Consider the following 16,765-nt stretch of genomic DNA (forward strand, 5'->3'; position numbering starts at 1 on the left):
TCCAACGCCCAGAGGTCGCATTACAGGCAAAATCTTGCAGGATCTTTGCGTCTTCTTTGCGACGCTCGGGTACCATATATCTTAGCATACAAGCTTGTTTCAAATTGATCCGATCGGTCAATAACTTGATTTATTTTAGAACCGTGCTGGGACTTCAAGACCTTGAGCTTGAGAGAGCTCAAACAAATGAGCCCATCCACTTTGCAGACACTGGTAAAAAAACTGAAGTACTTCCTATATGGGAAGGGTTATATAGGGGATCACTTCCTGTCTAAAAACCTTTGGTCTACCAGTGTCTAATCATCTGGAGATGAAGTATAACCCAGTAAGTAATGAATATTAGCCTAACTCTATGTCCTGTAATGTTTGATAAAGAAATGTATAATCAATTCATAAGGCAAATACTAGTTCTGAAAATCAGCGCTGACTGAGCAACACACAGGGATTAAATACATAGAGGTGTATTTTTTTCCTACTAGAAACACAGATTTTATTATTCACAGTATAGGCAATGCATGTGGACTCATTCTGTTTTTTAGTTCCATGGTCACAGGCACAGTACAGTTTCACATGTCACAGATTTGGGAGACCCTCTGTGTCCAGAGGAGGGACAGAGGGAACCCTGGGTGTGTCTGTACTACAATGTTACAGATGATGTCAGTACTTGCAACACTGGCTGAGAGCTGCAATGTACTCTGGCTATCCAGACCTCCCTCCCTTTTCCTCTCTCTTTCTCCTCCTCCCCTCTTTCTTTTGCTTTCCTAAATGGATGGGGCTTCTCCTGGATGTACACAGTTCACAAGGGTCCAAAAAGACTGTATCAAATCCTGTGTAGCTTTCTCCCCCACCACTCTAGAGTGTGCCTCTCCTGATCTGTCAATCTGCTGTACTGCAACAGGAGGAGAGCAGATTGTTAAACGCCTGGCTGGCTGTGCAAAATCCTGCAAGATCCTTCTCTCGCTCTAAATGTCCTGCTAAGCAAGCAAAGTAGGAAATCTCCAAAGAAGAAACAAGCTACTCAACCTTCTCGCTCACTGGATACTCTTTCATTCGACTTTATCTTGCCTAGAAAAACTGTACAAACTCACTACTAACTAATATCCAATGGATTTTCGCTACATGTATGGAATTGCATCTTGCTTTTTTACATCATTCTGTTGGCTGGCTGTGGATTCATTTATTGCAAAAGGTATGGCTTGGCTTAGTACTGCTACTGTTGTATTTAAGCCTTTCGTTTCAAGTACACCAATTCATAGGTTAAGTAGCAAGTATGTTATCTACACATATAGTAAAGCAAAAGCATACTTTCTTTGATACAGAGGCAATACTAAAGTGTGATTTTCTTGTATATAATTCCTAGTTGCATGCAGTGGCATTTTTATGTACTTCTGAATGTGTGATTTCTTTTGTAACCAAATGATTTGTTTGGAACACAGCTTGCTAGGTGGGAAACATTAAACTTCATTGCACTGACACAGTTTAATAATTCTCTCTGACAGTAGAAGTGAGTGCACAGTGTTCGGTTAACAACCGGCATTAATGTTTCAGGCATAGGGCTCTGAGTTTAAACATGAACATTCCTGAAACAGCCATGCTTGCATATTAGGTTAATACAGTTTAATACAAATATTAGAGATGGGAATATGAACTAGATTATTTTTATTTTTTTATGTTAAGCTCTAGACCTATTAACACCATGATAGTGCACATCAAGCATGTGTAAATGATCACACATATTTGTAGGGAATTATAGCTTGCAAACAAAAGGTACGCCACCTTGGATGTCCACATCACGTATGCAGTGTGTTCATACGTGATTCATAGGTGTGTTTGTGTTGACAGGTGTCAATAACCTTGCTCCATCAAGATGGGGCTACAAGTCAAGGCTTTACTCACCCCCCCCCCCCCCCCGGCAGGAAAAGTGTAATGATAATGAATATGCAGCTGGAAAAGCTGGAAAAGTTTCTTACAGCACTGATGAAGGTCAACAGTATGGAGATATTTTGTGTAAATGTTCTCAGCCACTGTTTTTTTGCTTCAAAAAAGACTTATTACATTTTTTGACCAAAAAAAAAAGCAATATCTCCTTGAGTACATGAAGGCTGAAGTGCTTTTTTTACGTGAGCTGGGCTACAGCCAAACTACTAAGATGCTTCTGTGGCCAATTTTAGAAAACACTTAGCCCAAAAGTCAGCTTTTCTGTGTTCATAGCATGTATCAAATGTATGCAAATCTTGTAAAACCTTATAAAGCTCTTGTTTGTTTCCAATAGAGCACCTGTCTGGAAAGCTTAGTGAATATGGTGTGATAGTACCATTCAGTACAGATCATTTGGGACGATATCTTTCCCACGTGGTGTCAACAACAGGAAGTAGAAGAGGTGGGCTGACCTTAAAGCACCCTGGGCAGAGGGTGGCCCGAAGTATCCCCGATCCCAAAAGAACTCTGTCAGATGATAGTTCCTTGTATTTCAATGTTACCGTCTTTGGTAAACAGCTGCATCTTCGCCTGAAACCCAAAAGACATTTAGTTTCACATGAGGCTACCATAGAGTGGCAGGAAGATTTCCAAGAGATTTCTGAAGATTACATTAATGCGGGTTGTGTATATACAGGAGACATTACAGATATGCCTGGAGCAACTGTGGCAATTAGCAATTGCGATGGACTGGTGAGTCAAGAAAAGTGTACATTTTCTATAACTATTCTATAACAATTTATTGCAGGACACCAAATGCAACTATTTATGAACAAGTTTGATAGTTTAATATCTACCAGAATGTACATAATGGTTAATTCCACAATTGGCAACATGTTATGTAACATATGGGTCATTATTTTAGCCAAGGACTATCATTTTCATCTTTTAGGCATTGAGCGGGCGTAATTTAATTTGAAAATTTCAACGTAAGATTGAGCATGCGCGCGCATGCGCCGTTCATTAAAAACGTCAATCACGTTGGGTCACGAAACATTAACATAAAACACGCCCATACTAGCCTACTTTGAATTACGCAGGCTTACGTCGGCACAGTTACACTACGCCGCCATAACTTTGGCCGCAAGTTCTTTGAGAATACGGGACCTGCCTCACTAAGTTTTTTGAGAATCTGGCCCAATAATCCTATGTGATGGGAACTATGTTTCGCAGCAGACTAAAAAAAAAAAAAAGCTACTAGCTAACCTTATGCCAAAAATATACTTTGTCATTTCAGTGTGAGGTTATTTCTAGCACTGGAAGAGTTATGTGTACTTGACATGAACCATGTGTAACCATTACCTCTTCAAGACCACTTCTGAAAATATAACCACAATGTACTTGAAAAAGTTTGGTTTATATATGTATCATTACTACCCTAAATCCCCAAAAGTTGGGAGGCTGTGTAAAATCTACATAAAAACAGAATGCTATGATTTGCAAATATTACACACATAGTTTATTCATAATATAAAATAGAAAACAAATCAATGTTTAAATAAAGAAAATGTACCAGTTTAAGAAAAAAATAAGAAGTTATTGGCGGAATCACAGTTTTTAAAAAGTTGCTACAGGGCCATGTTTACCATCCTGTAGCATCCACTCCTCTTAAGAACTCTCTGTAAATGTTTTGGAACTAAGGAGATCAGTTGCTGGAGTTTTGGGATAGGAATGTTGTACCATTCTTTCCTGATATAGGATTCTAACTGCACAACAATCCTGGGTCTTCTTTGTCAAAGTTTTCAGGTTAAAATTTGGCAAATATTTTCTGTTGGTGAAAAGTCTAGACTGCAGGCAGGTCAGTTAAAGTGGAATTGTTTTTTTTTTTTTAATGAAGACTTCTACCTTGTAGAGTAGAGAATATCAAGTCATCTGTGCTCGGTCTTGGCACAAAGAGTTAATCCAGCTCTGAGCAATACTCTTGTCTTTTTTTTACTGAGATAAAAAAATGACACATAGAGAAATCTATGCCCCCACTTCCCCCTCTGCTTTTCTTATCTCATGCACCAACATGAGAGCAGAGTGTGTCTAAGGCACCGAATGTATGACATGCGCAGGAAGGAGTGTATATGACAGGGGGCCTTCTGCTGTGCGCGCATGCTCCTTCTGCTGTGCACGCATTCTCCTTCACTCTACAGGCACAAGGTTCATCCTCGCGACACCGCCTGGCCAAGGGGAGTATAGAGGTGGGCAGGGAGTCTGGTGACATCATGACTCTGCCCACCGAGCACCGGAAAATAGACCCACTCACCGATTCCAGAGTTTTGTGGGGCTCCAAATTCAGAAGGCGGTGACAATTCAAAGGTAGGGATACATGCAGAAGGCATGTATATACATATAGATCACTAGTGTGGGTTTACATCCACTTTAAGCATCCAGGCTCTTCTACTATGAAGCCATGCTGTTGTCATAGATGCAGTATGCCGTTTAGCATTGTCCTGCTGAAATAGCAAGGCCTTCCCTGCATATGAAATAGTCATCATCTGGACGAGAGGATATGCTGCTCCATAACCTGGATATATCTTTCAGCATTGACGGTGACTTTCCAGATGTGCAAGGTGTCCATTCCATATGCATTAATTCATCCCCATACCATCAGAGATGCATGATTTTGAAATGAGCACAGATAACAAGCTTGAAGGTCTTTAGTGCAGAGGACCCGTGCCCATGGTTGCCAAAAAGAATGTAAGATTTTGATTCGTCTGACCACCGAACTGTTTTTCACTTTGAAACAGACCATTTTAAATGAGTCTTGGCCCAGAGAAGACGGCAGCGTTTCTGGATCATGTTCCGATATGACTTCTTCTTTGCATGATAGACCTTGCATTTTTGAGACGTTTTCCTGAGCCCATGCAGTGATGTCCATGACAGAATCATGCCTGTTTTTAATGCTTTACTGTCTGAGGGCCTGAGGATCATGGGCATCCAATATTGCATTTTGGCCCTGCCCCTTGCACACAGAGATTTCTCCAGATTCTCTAAATCTTTTGATGATATTATGTACTGTAGATGATTATATATTTAAAGTCTTTGCAATTTTACGACGAGAAACAGTATTCTGATATTGTTCGACAATTTTTTCAGACACAGATTTTCATAGATTGGTGAACCTCTGCCCATCTTTACTTCGGAAAAACACCATCTCTCTAAGATGCTCTTTTTATACTCAGTCATGTTACTGACCTGTTGCAAATAAACCTAATTAGTCGTTAAAATGTCCTTCTAACTCTTTGTTCTTAGCACCGCTTACTTTGCAAACTGTTTGTTTAACTGTTCCAACCTTGTCGAGAAGTTTTGCTGCCATCAATTTAAAAAAAACCTATTCTTTTCCTTAAATGGTAAATTTTCTCAGTTTAAACATTTGATGTGTTTTCTATTGCGAAAAAAATGGGTTTATGAGATTTGCAAATCATTGCATTCTGTTTTATGAAGATTTAACACAGCATCCCAACTTTTTTGGAATTGGGGTAGCAACGATACATATAAAAAAACAAATTTGTTCAAATATACTGCGGTTCTATTTTCAGAAGTGGTCTTGACGAGGTAGTAGTTACACATTGTGCATGTCAAGTACACATAACTTTTTTGCAATTTGGGGTTCCATATATAGATTGTAAACAAACCCATGTAGAGAAGATGTATAGCTAATAAAAATGAAACACATTCCTTAGGTTGTTTAGTAGGAATCTAATCTGGATTTATTTATAACAAAACACTTATGTTTGTCTTTTGTGAGTACGTAGGCTATCATTTGGTAAAGTTTTATATGTAAATTAGCCATGTGTTATTTTTCTTTTGAATGAACTCCAGCTTCTGAGGAATTTTGGATGACTAATTCTTCACTCAGTTAACCACACATCAATATGCACATGTGTTCAGAATTACACATGAATCAGTGAAGAAATCTATCCAATGAAATCTTGAACGTGGATTTTTTACATCATATACAGTATAACATTCTTCCATTAACTCAAGAAATTCCCTTCCTTGCAGACAAAAAAGAAAGCAAAAGGAATTTTCTCAGTGTCCCCAGTAGCAAAAAGTTTCACTATTCCTGTTCTGTTCCCAAAACTTTGAAATTTTAATCTCAGTTCTAGTAAGTCATCACCAGCATAAAAAAAAAAAGTTTTTTCTACCTAGCGCGGACACAATCATTGATAAAAATTTGACAGGGGTTGCAACACCTCACTTTTCTATACAAAAGGTAAAAAAATAAAAGTTTCCACTGCCACTGCAGTAACTATTATGGCAGCAGCAGCACGGTCGTGTAAGCAAACATTTATTTTTTTACTCCTGGCTGCCATCTACATGAATGGAAATCTGCCACTTCGACTCCAGCCACCACAATGTGTCCTGAAGTTACCTGTCGCTCCTGTGTGCCCAGGATGTCAATGGCATGTGCCAAGAGGGAGAGTGACAGAGATCAGTGAACATTCATTTGCTGATCTCCCCTATTAAAGTAGGAATCCGGTAGCACTTCAGAAGAGGCTAATAGACCCCTGATGTCCTCTTAACCATCTTTAACCCCGGAAGGATTTACCCCCTTCCTAACCACAGCAATTTTTGCGATTCGGCACTGCGTCGCTTTAACTGACAATTGTGCGGTCGTGCAACGTTGTACCCAAAAAAAATTGACATCCTTTTTTTTCCACAAATAGAGCTTTCTTTGGTGGTATTTGATCACCTCTGCGTTTTTTTTTTTTTTGCGCTATAAACAAAAAAAAAAAGAGCGACAATTTTGAAAAAAAAGCTATATTTTTTACTATCCCCAAAAAACATGTAAAAAAAAAATCCACGGTTTAGGCCGATATGTATTCTACATATTTTTGGTAAATACGCAATAAGTGTATATTGATTGGTTTGCGCAAAAAGTTATAGCGTCTACAAAATAGGGGATAGATTTGTGGCATTTTTATTATTATAATTTTTTTTTACTAGTAATGGTGGCGATCTGCGATACTTATTGGGACTGCGACATTATGGCGGACACATCAGGCACTTTTGACACTATTTTGGGACCATTGCCATTCATACAGCGATCAGCGGGCTGCTGGTGAACTTTGAGTTTGCGGCTCCTGCGGCGCTAGGCGGCAAATTCAAAGGGACGTATAGGTATGCCCATGCCATTCTGCCGACGCAAATCGCTGTGCGGTGGTCGGGAAGGGGTTAATGAGAACCGATCATCTGCACTAGGCTAACACATAGAAAGCTTGTCAGCCCTATGTGATAACAAGACAGTTAAGTTTAGAAAAAAAAATTATAAAAAAATTAAAGTTTAACCACTTCAGCCCCGGAAGAATTTACCCCCTTCCTGACCATAGCACTTTTTGCGATACGGCACTGCATCGCTTTAACTGACAATTGTGCGGTCGTGCGACGTTGCTCCCAAACAAAATTGACGTCCTTTTTTTGCCACAAATAGAGCTTTCTTTTGGTGATATTTGATCACCTCTGTGGTTTTTATTTTTTGCGCTATAAAACAAAAAAGAGAGTGACAATTTTGAAAAAAAAAAGCAATGTTTTTTAATTTTTGCTATAATAAAAATCCCCCAACAATATATAAAAAAAAACGAACTTCTTTCTTAGTTTAGGTCGAAAAAAAAAAAAAAATCGCAATAAGCGTATATTGATTGCTTTGTGCAAAAGTTATAGCGTCTATAAAATAGGGGATAGATTTATGGATTTTTTTTTAGAAATGTTGTTTTATTAGTAATGGCGACGATCTGCGATTTTTATTGTGACTGTGACATTATGGCGGACACATCGGACACTTGCTATAAAAATGCACGGATTACTGTGTAAATGACACTGGCAGGGAAGGGGTTAAACTCTAGGGGGAGATCAAGGGGTTAAGTGTGTCCTAGGGAGTGATTCTAACTGTGGTGAAGATGGGCTACCACTGACACGACAGCGATCACTGCTCCCGATGACAATGGCAAATTCAAAGGGACTTACCTGTACGCCCATTTGCCTGCCTGTGCCATTCTGCCGACGTATATGTGTGTGTGGCGTTCGGCAAGTGGTTAATATAATAAATACCACCCCAATTTTTTTTAAAGATCCCCATGCCAATTTACATGCGTGTTGGGTGTGAACGTGTACCAATCTACAATTGCGCCTCACATATAAGGTGTTACCATGCATTCTATAGTGAGAGTAGAAATTCTGGGACAATGGTTAAATAAATAGATGAGCGTTAAGGCTCGGTTCACAATTGCCTGCGGGCTGGTTGGTGGTGCAGGAATCACACCTGTTCACGCACCTGCAACCAAATCAAGCTGCTCTTATGAGATGCGCCGGGCTGCCATTCATCTCAGCTCACAGCCCGTTTGCAGATGTGGCAACCTGCATGGGATTTCCCTGCAGCCACATTTTTAAAAAGGTGCACGCACCTTTTTCCTGCAGGAAATGTGGGCACAGCATCCCATTCAAATGAGAGCCGCACTGCTCACAATAGTGTGAACCTAGCCTAAAGATTTTAAAAGCATTACCTATGGACAACTCTTGGAACTGTGTTTTTTTTTTTTTTAGGCATGACATATTTGGGATCTACTTACTCGACATATGCTAATTTTTTCCAAAAAACGGGGATTATTTTGCGTTTGTGTGCCATAAAATTATTTATACAGATCTGGAACAAGCATGCTCCAGAGAAGAATCTATGCCTTTAGGCTGGGTTCAAAACAAATTGGATGCAGCTTTCTCCACACTCAATTCACATGACAGGTGAGTGTGACCGACTCTCAATGTAGTCGATTCACACATGTCCAGGGCGGCTGCAGTCCGCATTTAAAAAGGGTCCTGTGCGTCTTTGGGTCCAATTCAGGTGTAAATTCAGGCAAAAATTCAGACCCGATTCACACCTTAACTAGTAAACTGGGACACACTGGACCCCAGGCATGAACCCACGGCCGCATAAGAATGAATCCAGCCTATGGGCCAGTTCACACCAGATGCAGTTCCATTTTTTTTCTGCACAAAATGCATGCACAGTGTTTTCCTTGTATTCAAATGGCTCTAGTTCACCCATGCAGCCAGATTCCAGTGCAGAAAACTGACTGCACTGGTGTGAACTAGAGCCATTGGAATACATGGAAAACATTGTGCATGCCTTTTTACGGCTAGTTCACACCACAATTGCACTACGGATTTTTACCAGATCACTTTTTGCTTACAGTTCACACCACACGCAGTTCCAACGCAGTTGCGTTTTTGACACACTTTGCTATGTTCCAGTACAGTTCTGTGCAGAAAAAATGCAGCATGCTCTACTTTTTTTCTGCACCGGAAACTGACTGGAAATGACTGCATTGGTGTGAACTAGAGCCATTGGAATACATAAAAAACACTGTGCATGCATTTTTAGTGCAGAAAAAAGTACACAGAACTGCACCTGGTGTGAACTAGCACTCCAATGCAGTGGCGGCTAGTGCTCAAAATTTTGGGGGGGCACAAACAAACTGGAAAAAAAAACATCAATTGCATCCTCCCTGTGCCCATCAAATGCAGCTACTGTGCCCATCAATTGTCGCCACTGTGCCAAACGCAGCCACTGTGCCCATCAATTGCTGCCAGTTTGCCCCATCAAATGCCGCTAGTTTGCCCCCTCAAGTACAACCATTTTGCCCCCTCAAATGCAGCCATTTTGCCCCCTCAAATGCCGCTAGTTTTCCACCTCAAATACAGCCAGTTTGCCCGTCAAATGCAGCCAGTCCCCCTGCCTGGCACTTACCTTTCTCGGGTCAGCGCCATCCTTCTATGCGCTCCCTCCGAGTCCTCGATGTCATCTTTGCTCGCCTGTCACTTCAGCCAATCAGGTGATCGGTAACCAGACCCGGTGCACCTGATTGGCTGAGAGGCGGGTCAGTGTTAGGGAAGCGATTCCCTAACTCAGAACTGTTTAAAACAGGGAATGCACAGCAGTGCGCCCGCTGTTTAACAATTTGGAAGCTGATTAGAGCCCACAGGCTCTAAACAGGAAGCCTATTAGAGCCTATGGCTCTAATCAGGCACTTTCAAAACACACCCACCGATGTAATTCAGATAGCCGACGCTCAACAGGGGGCCAGACACCTGAATAGTGGGCGGCAGCGGCGACAATAGATAGATTCATGCAATGCATGAATCGATCTATTGGAGATTGACGGGTGCAGGAGAGGTGCACCGCCACTGTTCTAATGGCTCTAGTTCACACCATGCAGTCAGTTTCCGGTTCAGAAACTGCCTGTGTAAAAAAAAGTGCACAGAACTGCATCTGGTGTGAACTAGCCCTTAAAGTTTGCAAAAAATTTAGCAATTGCCATTTCCACATTTCACTTTTAAGATACATATTGTAAAAATGACAGGCAATTCTCCCTCCTTAGAAGACTGGCCAGTAATAATGTGAGCTTTTGTAAAGTGGTCACACAATAGTCACAGATACTAGACAATACCAAAGTAATAAAAAGTATTCAGTGCTGGAAAAATAAAATATGTACATAAAATATGCAAGCCAGTACTACGGATAAATTTATAAAAAAAATCCCAAAGCAACTATAGTGAAAAACAGTGCAGCGCAAATAAAGAAAATATAAACAATAAATAAATAAATTCAAAAGAGAAAAGAATCCATGTGAATGAAAAATCCATGTAAAAGTGAAAAATCCAAAAAGTCCAATCAATAAGTCGGCATAAAAGTGCAGGTGAATGTGAGTGACCAAAGCAATATCCTCCACCGTGCAAAAGATGGCCTCTCACCTCAAATATTCGACCTTAAAAGGTCACATGGCTTATCAATAATAACAATAGGATCAAGCTGAGACGTCCATGGGATGATTGGCAACTCAGGTTAACAAAAACCAAATCCTTTCCAAATCAATTCCAGCTGTAAAATCCACCAAAAAAAGTAAAAGAAAGGAGATCTAGTGCTCCCTGATATAAAACATTTATTCGGATAACACATAGATAAAAATGGAGACTCACATGTATTGACACTCTAAGGCCCCGTACACACGATAGAATCCATCCGCAGATAAATCCCAGCAAATGGGTTTCTGCGGATAGATCCTATGGTGTGTACACGCCAGCGGATCTGTTTCCGCGGAGAAATCTCCTCTGGGATGGATTCCAGCAGATCGGATATTTGCTGTGATGCACAACAAATCCATCTGCTGGAATCCATTCCAACGGATGGATCCGCTCGTCTGTACAGACTTACCGGATCCATTCGTCCAAAGGGATTCCCCGCACGCGTCGTAATGATTTGACGCATGCGTGGAATTCCTTATATGACAGCGTCGCGCCCGTCGCCGCGTCATAATCGCGGCGACGGCGCGACACGTCATCGCCAGAGGATTTCCGCGCGGATTTCAATGCGATGGTGTGTACACTCCATCGCATAGAAATCTGCGGAAATCTTTGAGAGGATTTATCCGTGGAAACGGTCCGCTGGACCATATCTGCGGATAAATCCTCTCGTGTGTATGGGGCCTAAGACGAGTGTCAGCTGTAAGAGCGTGCAATGCAATGCAGAGACAAAGCAGGCAGCGGCAATCGTAGGTGACGTGCTGCGTTGCTCCTCCCCCGTACGCGTTACGTCTCGTACGCGTTACGGAGCAAATTTCAAACCCTTATCAAGTACTTATGTCTCAACATCAGAGAGAGGAATACCACTTAAATTAAAAATCCCTGTACCTAATATGGTCTTTGCCTTTTGGGCTCGTCGACCCCCCCTGGTTCCTCTCGGTTTTTCCTTTTTAGACTGGATTGTCCATTTCCGACCAGACCTGGGGGGGCGAGGGGTTCCCTCCAATTTCCTGCCCAAGTTGGGGTAGGAGGTGGAGGACCCCTCCAGGGGGCCCTCTCCGGACCTAAAAAATGCTGGTTATTAGGAGGTGGCTCCTCCCAATAGTCCTGTAAAGGAGAATAATGGTTGTAAGTAGGCAATGGAGGTGCCCCTATAGCAGTGATGGCGAACCCGTGGCACGCGTGCCTCTGTGGGCACGCCATGAAAAATAAGAAAAGCACACACTAAAATCTATTCGTCTACACCGCACCGCAAACTACATCTCCCACAGTTCTTTAGGCTAGCTGTGACGTGTCCGAGTGGGAGTGACAAATAAGAGGTGCCCGGGGTTACGTGCGTGCATGCACACGCTAATCCAATCAAAGAAGCTGTCTCATTCACACCGCACTCACCATCAAACAAATCAGCAGTGACGTGCTGGGCATGACTAGGAGTCTTGCGGGCGGGAATGAGCTGCTGAAGCAAGGTGAGACACTGGTAGACAAGTGTTATTGTGGAGTGTACAGTACAGTTACCTTGTCAGTCCTAAGCAAAAAAGGGTTCACACGGCTCCAGGCCTGCCCCACTCTCAGACATCAGGTGCTAGCTCTGTAAACAATCAATTGTGCAAAAAGAACAGCCTCATTATTAGTGTCATTGGGAAACATTGTGCCCCATCATTGGTGTTATTCGGCCTCATTGGGAAACATTTCCCCCCCATCATTGGTGTCATTGTGCCTCATTATTAATGTCTTATAAGAGAAAACTTGCACGTTACTATGTTCTAATTTTTTAGGTAAACATAAACCATCAACCAAAAAGAAGGTACAGCGCTGATGTGAATGAATTAAGTTGTGAATAAACCAGATGTATTATGAAAAATAATCTGTGACTTAATGAACAAAACAAATTAATTATGTGGTGAAAAATTTATAAGAATGTCCAGAAGTGAAAAAGTAAATATGCTGATCCTCCACCAATCAATGATTGAATATAGGTGATAAAATAGCAAATATGAATCAGTGAAAAAGAGTCCAATGGTAAAAACAAACGAAATTCTTAATCTTCCACCAAGAGAAAACACCCGTGTGATAGTATTCCAGTCTGCTTACCAGATTCACTGACCGTTAATGCGGTCAGATAGAGCCCAGAGATCTTTTAAAGTCCTCTCAAGTGGACTATGTAACAGCAGGTTACACAGATCGGATCATCTACTGCTCCAAAACTCCAGATAAAATGAGGATGCGCTCATGTATTCAAAGAGAAAGAACGAGAAATAGCTCCATAGTGAAGTACTGTATGTAAGGATTTTTTATTAAGGAAAAAATTTCGCTTACAATTCGGTCGATATAAAAAGGCTTGTCATGGATCCCAGCGCATGCAGCGCGTACTGACAATCGAATCCTGGTGGCTGTGCTCAGTGTGTATAGCTCTCTCCGTACGAGCGATGACAGGGTACGTTTCGTCGTAAGACGTCGTCGGGGATGGTCCATCCCCGACGACGTCTTACGACGAAACGTACGTAGGAGTGGCCTAAAGCGTACCCTGTCATCGCTCGTACGGAGAGAGCTATACACACTGAGCACAGCCACCAGGATTCGATTGTCAGTACGCGCTGCATGCGCTGGGATCCATGACAAGCCTTTTTATATCGACCGAATTGTAAGTGAAATTTTTTCCTTAATAAAAAATCCTTACATACAGTACTTCACTATGGAGCTATTTCTCGTTCTTTCTCTTTGAATACATGAGCGCATCCTCATTTTATCTGGAGTTTTGGAGCAGTAGATGATCCGATCTGTGTAACCTGCTGTTACATAGTCCACTTGAGAGGACTTTAAAAGATCTCTGGGCTCTATCTGACCGCATTAACGGTCAGTGAATCTGGTAAGCAGACTGGAATACTATCACACGGGTGTTTTCTCTTGGTGGAAGATTAAGAATTTCGTTTGTTTTTACCATTGGACTCTTTTTCACTGATTCATATTTGCTATTTTATCACCTATATTCAATCATTGATTGGTGGAGGATCAGCATATTTACTTTTTCACTTCTGGACATTCTTATAAATTTTTCACCACATAATTAATTTGTTTTGTTCATTAAGTCACAGATTATTTTTCATAATACATCTGGTTTATTCACAACTTAATTCATTCACATCAGCGCTGTACCTTCTTTTTGGTTGTACGTTTTTTTGCTTTGGGTATTTTGAGCAATAGGTACTAGCTGCTTTTGTCACTTAATATCATATTTTTTACCATCACGTATTAGCGCAGTGTTTTCCTCTGGTTTTTCCTTAGGATTTTTTACAAACATAAACCATCAACCTCCAGTAAATATAGTGAAAATAAATTCAGAAAAAAATTATATATAGTACATGTATAGTGACCGTGAATTAGCTGCAACCACTTAGTAGTGTACTCGAAAGACACTGCATAATTGATGTAAAAGAAAAAAATGAGAATGATGCGCTTATTCAATAATGTGCCAAAAAGTAGTATACTCAAAGAAAAAATATGCTGAGTATCCAAACATACAAATAAATAAATGTGAATAAAGTCCAACTAAAGTCCAATGGTAGGAGTTAGTTCATATAAAGGCAAAAATCTCATAGAGATAATTTGTTAAATCACCACCGGAACTGACGTCACAAGGCTCCACCCAACGCGTTGCGTCACTGGTCACGTGACTTCCTCAGGGATCATTATTAATGTCATTGGGAAACATTGTGCCCGATCATTGGTGTCATTGTGCCTCATTATTGGGGTCATTGGGAAACATTGTGCCTTATTATTGTGTCATTGTGCCTCATTATTGGTGTCATTACATGTGTCAGGTAGGTGAGTGCACGTGTCAGGTAGGTCAGTGTAATGGTCAGATAGGTGAGTGCATGTGTCAGGTAGGTCAGTGTAATGGTCAGATAGGTGAGTGCATGTGTCAGGTAGGTCAGTGTATGTTGCACAGTGCATTCTGAGCACAATGCATTCCTGAACCCTGCTTTCTGAGCGATTCTGGCAGAATTGTACGTTTATGGTCCCTTAGGGCTCATTCAGAGAGGGATGATCAATCCCATGCTCTGTACACTTTGGCACTTTGAAATAAATAAGTTGATTTTGCGTGGCGGTTTGGGCACTCAGGCTCAAAAAGGTTCGCCATCACTGCCCTATAGGATAACCACCTCTTCCTTGTTGTTGTCCATAACCCCTATTGGGTACTGATCTCCAAGGGGGATTATCATAATAAGTAGACTGTTGGGGGTGTGGAAAATTTAAGGTGAGAGGCCATCTTTTGCACAGTGGAGGATATTGCTTTGGTCACTCACATTCACCTGCACTTTTATGCCGACTTATTGATTGGACTTTTTGGATTTTTCACTTTTATATGGACTTTTCACTTTTACATGGATTTTTCATTCACATGGATTCTTTTCTCTTTTGAATTTATTTATTGTTTATATTTTCTTTATTTGCGCTGCACTGTTTTTCACTATACTAGACAATACCAGTCATCTTTTCATTGCATTTATTGCAATGTCTGCTACTTTTTAGTATCAGTTTTGATAAGAACAGTTGAAGAGGGTTATTTTGACAAAGAGGCGCTAACACTGGACCAAATGTACTGCTGTGAATAGCTTCGAAGTTGGATTATTTCTTTTACAGATAACTTTTTTTAAGCAATATCTGTTCAGCTGGAATCTAGTGTACTATGCTGGTTTTAGCAAATTCTGGGAAGTATTGTAAATGAATGTACAGTATTTTCAGAGGACAAGTAACCAGTATTATCTGTGGATCTTCATGTAGTTGATCTTTTCACATTTACTGACCATGCCTTGTTCTGCCCTGTCTCTCTCTGTGGATAAGACTATTTTAGTAGAGGCAGAGCTTTGCTTCTTCATGTCAGAGCTGCCCCCCCACCCCAAACCATTGAACTGATGACTAAATCCAGCAGCAGCGGTAGGAGAGGTTCAAAAAGCATATTTCTACAAAATTCATTAAGTGGCAGGAAGATGCTTACCCTCAGGCACAGCTTTTTCTCCAGCCAGAAGAACAGTAAACAGCACAGTAGTGACATCAGCTAATCTCATGCCAAATCCTGACTAGAGCCCATAAAATCGGTGCCTTAGATCCTATACTGAAAATGTACAGCTATGTCACTCAAGGCAGGGTCAGTTAACTGCTAGTTTTCAAAAGGAATTCCAGAGAAAAAAGTATTTTTCTCAGGATACTGCTCAGCCACAATTACCATTAATAGATGTTCTCTATCACATGTCAAATCTTCAAGTTCAGGTCCACTTTAACATTGGAGAGGTGTTCAAAGTGGATGAAGAAACAGCAATAATGCCGATACCAAAAGTAACTTTATGATCAGCAACCGTGGATTTTTTTCTGACGGAATTTTGGCTCAAACTTGTGTTGCATACACACGGTCACACAAAATTACGACCTTCAAGAACGCGGTGACGTACAACATTACGACGAGCTGAGAAAAAAGAAGCGCATGCGTATTTTTTTTTTTTGCATGTCGGAATTGCATACAGATGATTGGAATGATCGGAATTTCCGACAAGAACTTTTCCCATCGAGCTCTCAAAATTTTACTGTCGGAAATTCCGACAGAAAAAGTCCGATGGGGCCTACACATGGTTGGAATTTCCGACCAAAAGCTCTGGTCGGAAATTCCGATCGTATGTATGTGGCATTACAGTTACCTTTGTCAAATAAATATAATGGCCCGGATTCAGAGAGATCTGCCTATCTCTTGGCGGGCGTAACGTATCTCAGATACGTTACGCCGCCGTAAATTAGGGCGCAAGTTCCGTATTTAGAAAGAACTTGCGCCCTAAGTTACGGCGGCGTAACGTATGTGGTCTGGCGTAAGCCCGCCTAATTCAAAGGTGGATGATGTGGGCGTGTTTTATATAAATGTAGTGTGACCCCACGTATTTGACGTTTTCTACGAACGGCGCATGCGCCGTTCGTGAAAGAATCCCAGTGCGCATGCTCGAAATTACACTGCAAATCG

General features: G+C 41.1%; 1 protein-coding gene across 1 annotated transcript in view; it reads left to right on the forward strand.

The window, feature by feature from the left end:
- The first annotated feature begins 661 nt into the window (after positions 1-661).
- The window catches only part of ADAMTS14 (ADAM metallopeptidase with thrombospondin type 1 motif 14), a 278,768-nt gene continuing 262,664 nt past the window's right edge, over positions 662-16,765 (forward strand). Inside the window, exons 1-2 of the mRNA XM_040362329.1 lie at positions 662-1,189; positions 2,273-2,670. Coding sequence (XP_040218263.1) covers positions 1,105-1,189; positions 2,273-2,670 — 483 coding nt within the window. The 5' untranslated portion in view covers positions 662-1,104. The remainder of the gene's footprint in view (positions 1,190-2,272; positions 2,671-16,765) is intronic.

The sequence above is a fragment of the Rana temporaria genome, chromosome 8 (genome assembly GCF_905171775.1).
Source record: "Rana temporaria chromosome 8, aRanTem1.1, whole genome shotgun sequence".
In the NCBI taxonomy this organism is placed as follows: domain Eukaryota; kingdom Metazoa; phylum Chordata; class Amphibia; order Anura; family Ranidae; genus Rana; species Rana temporaria.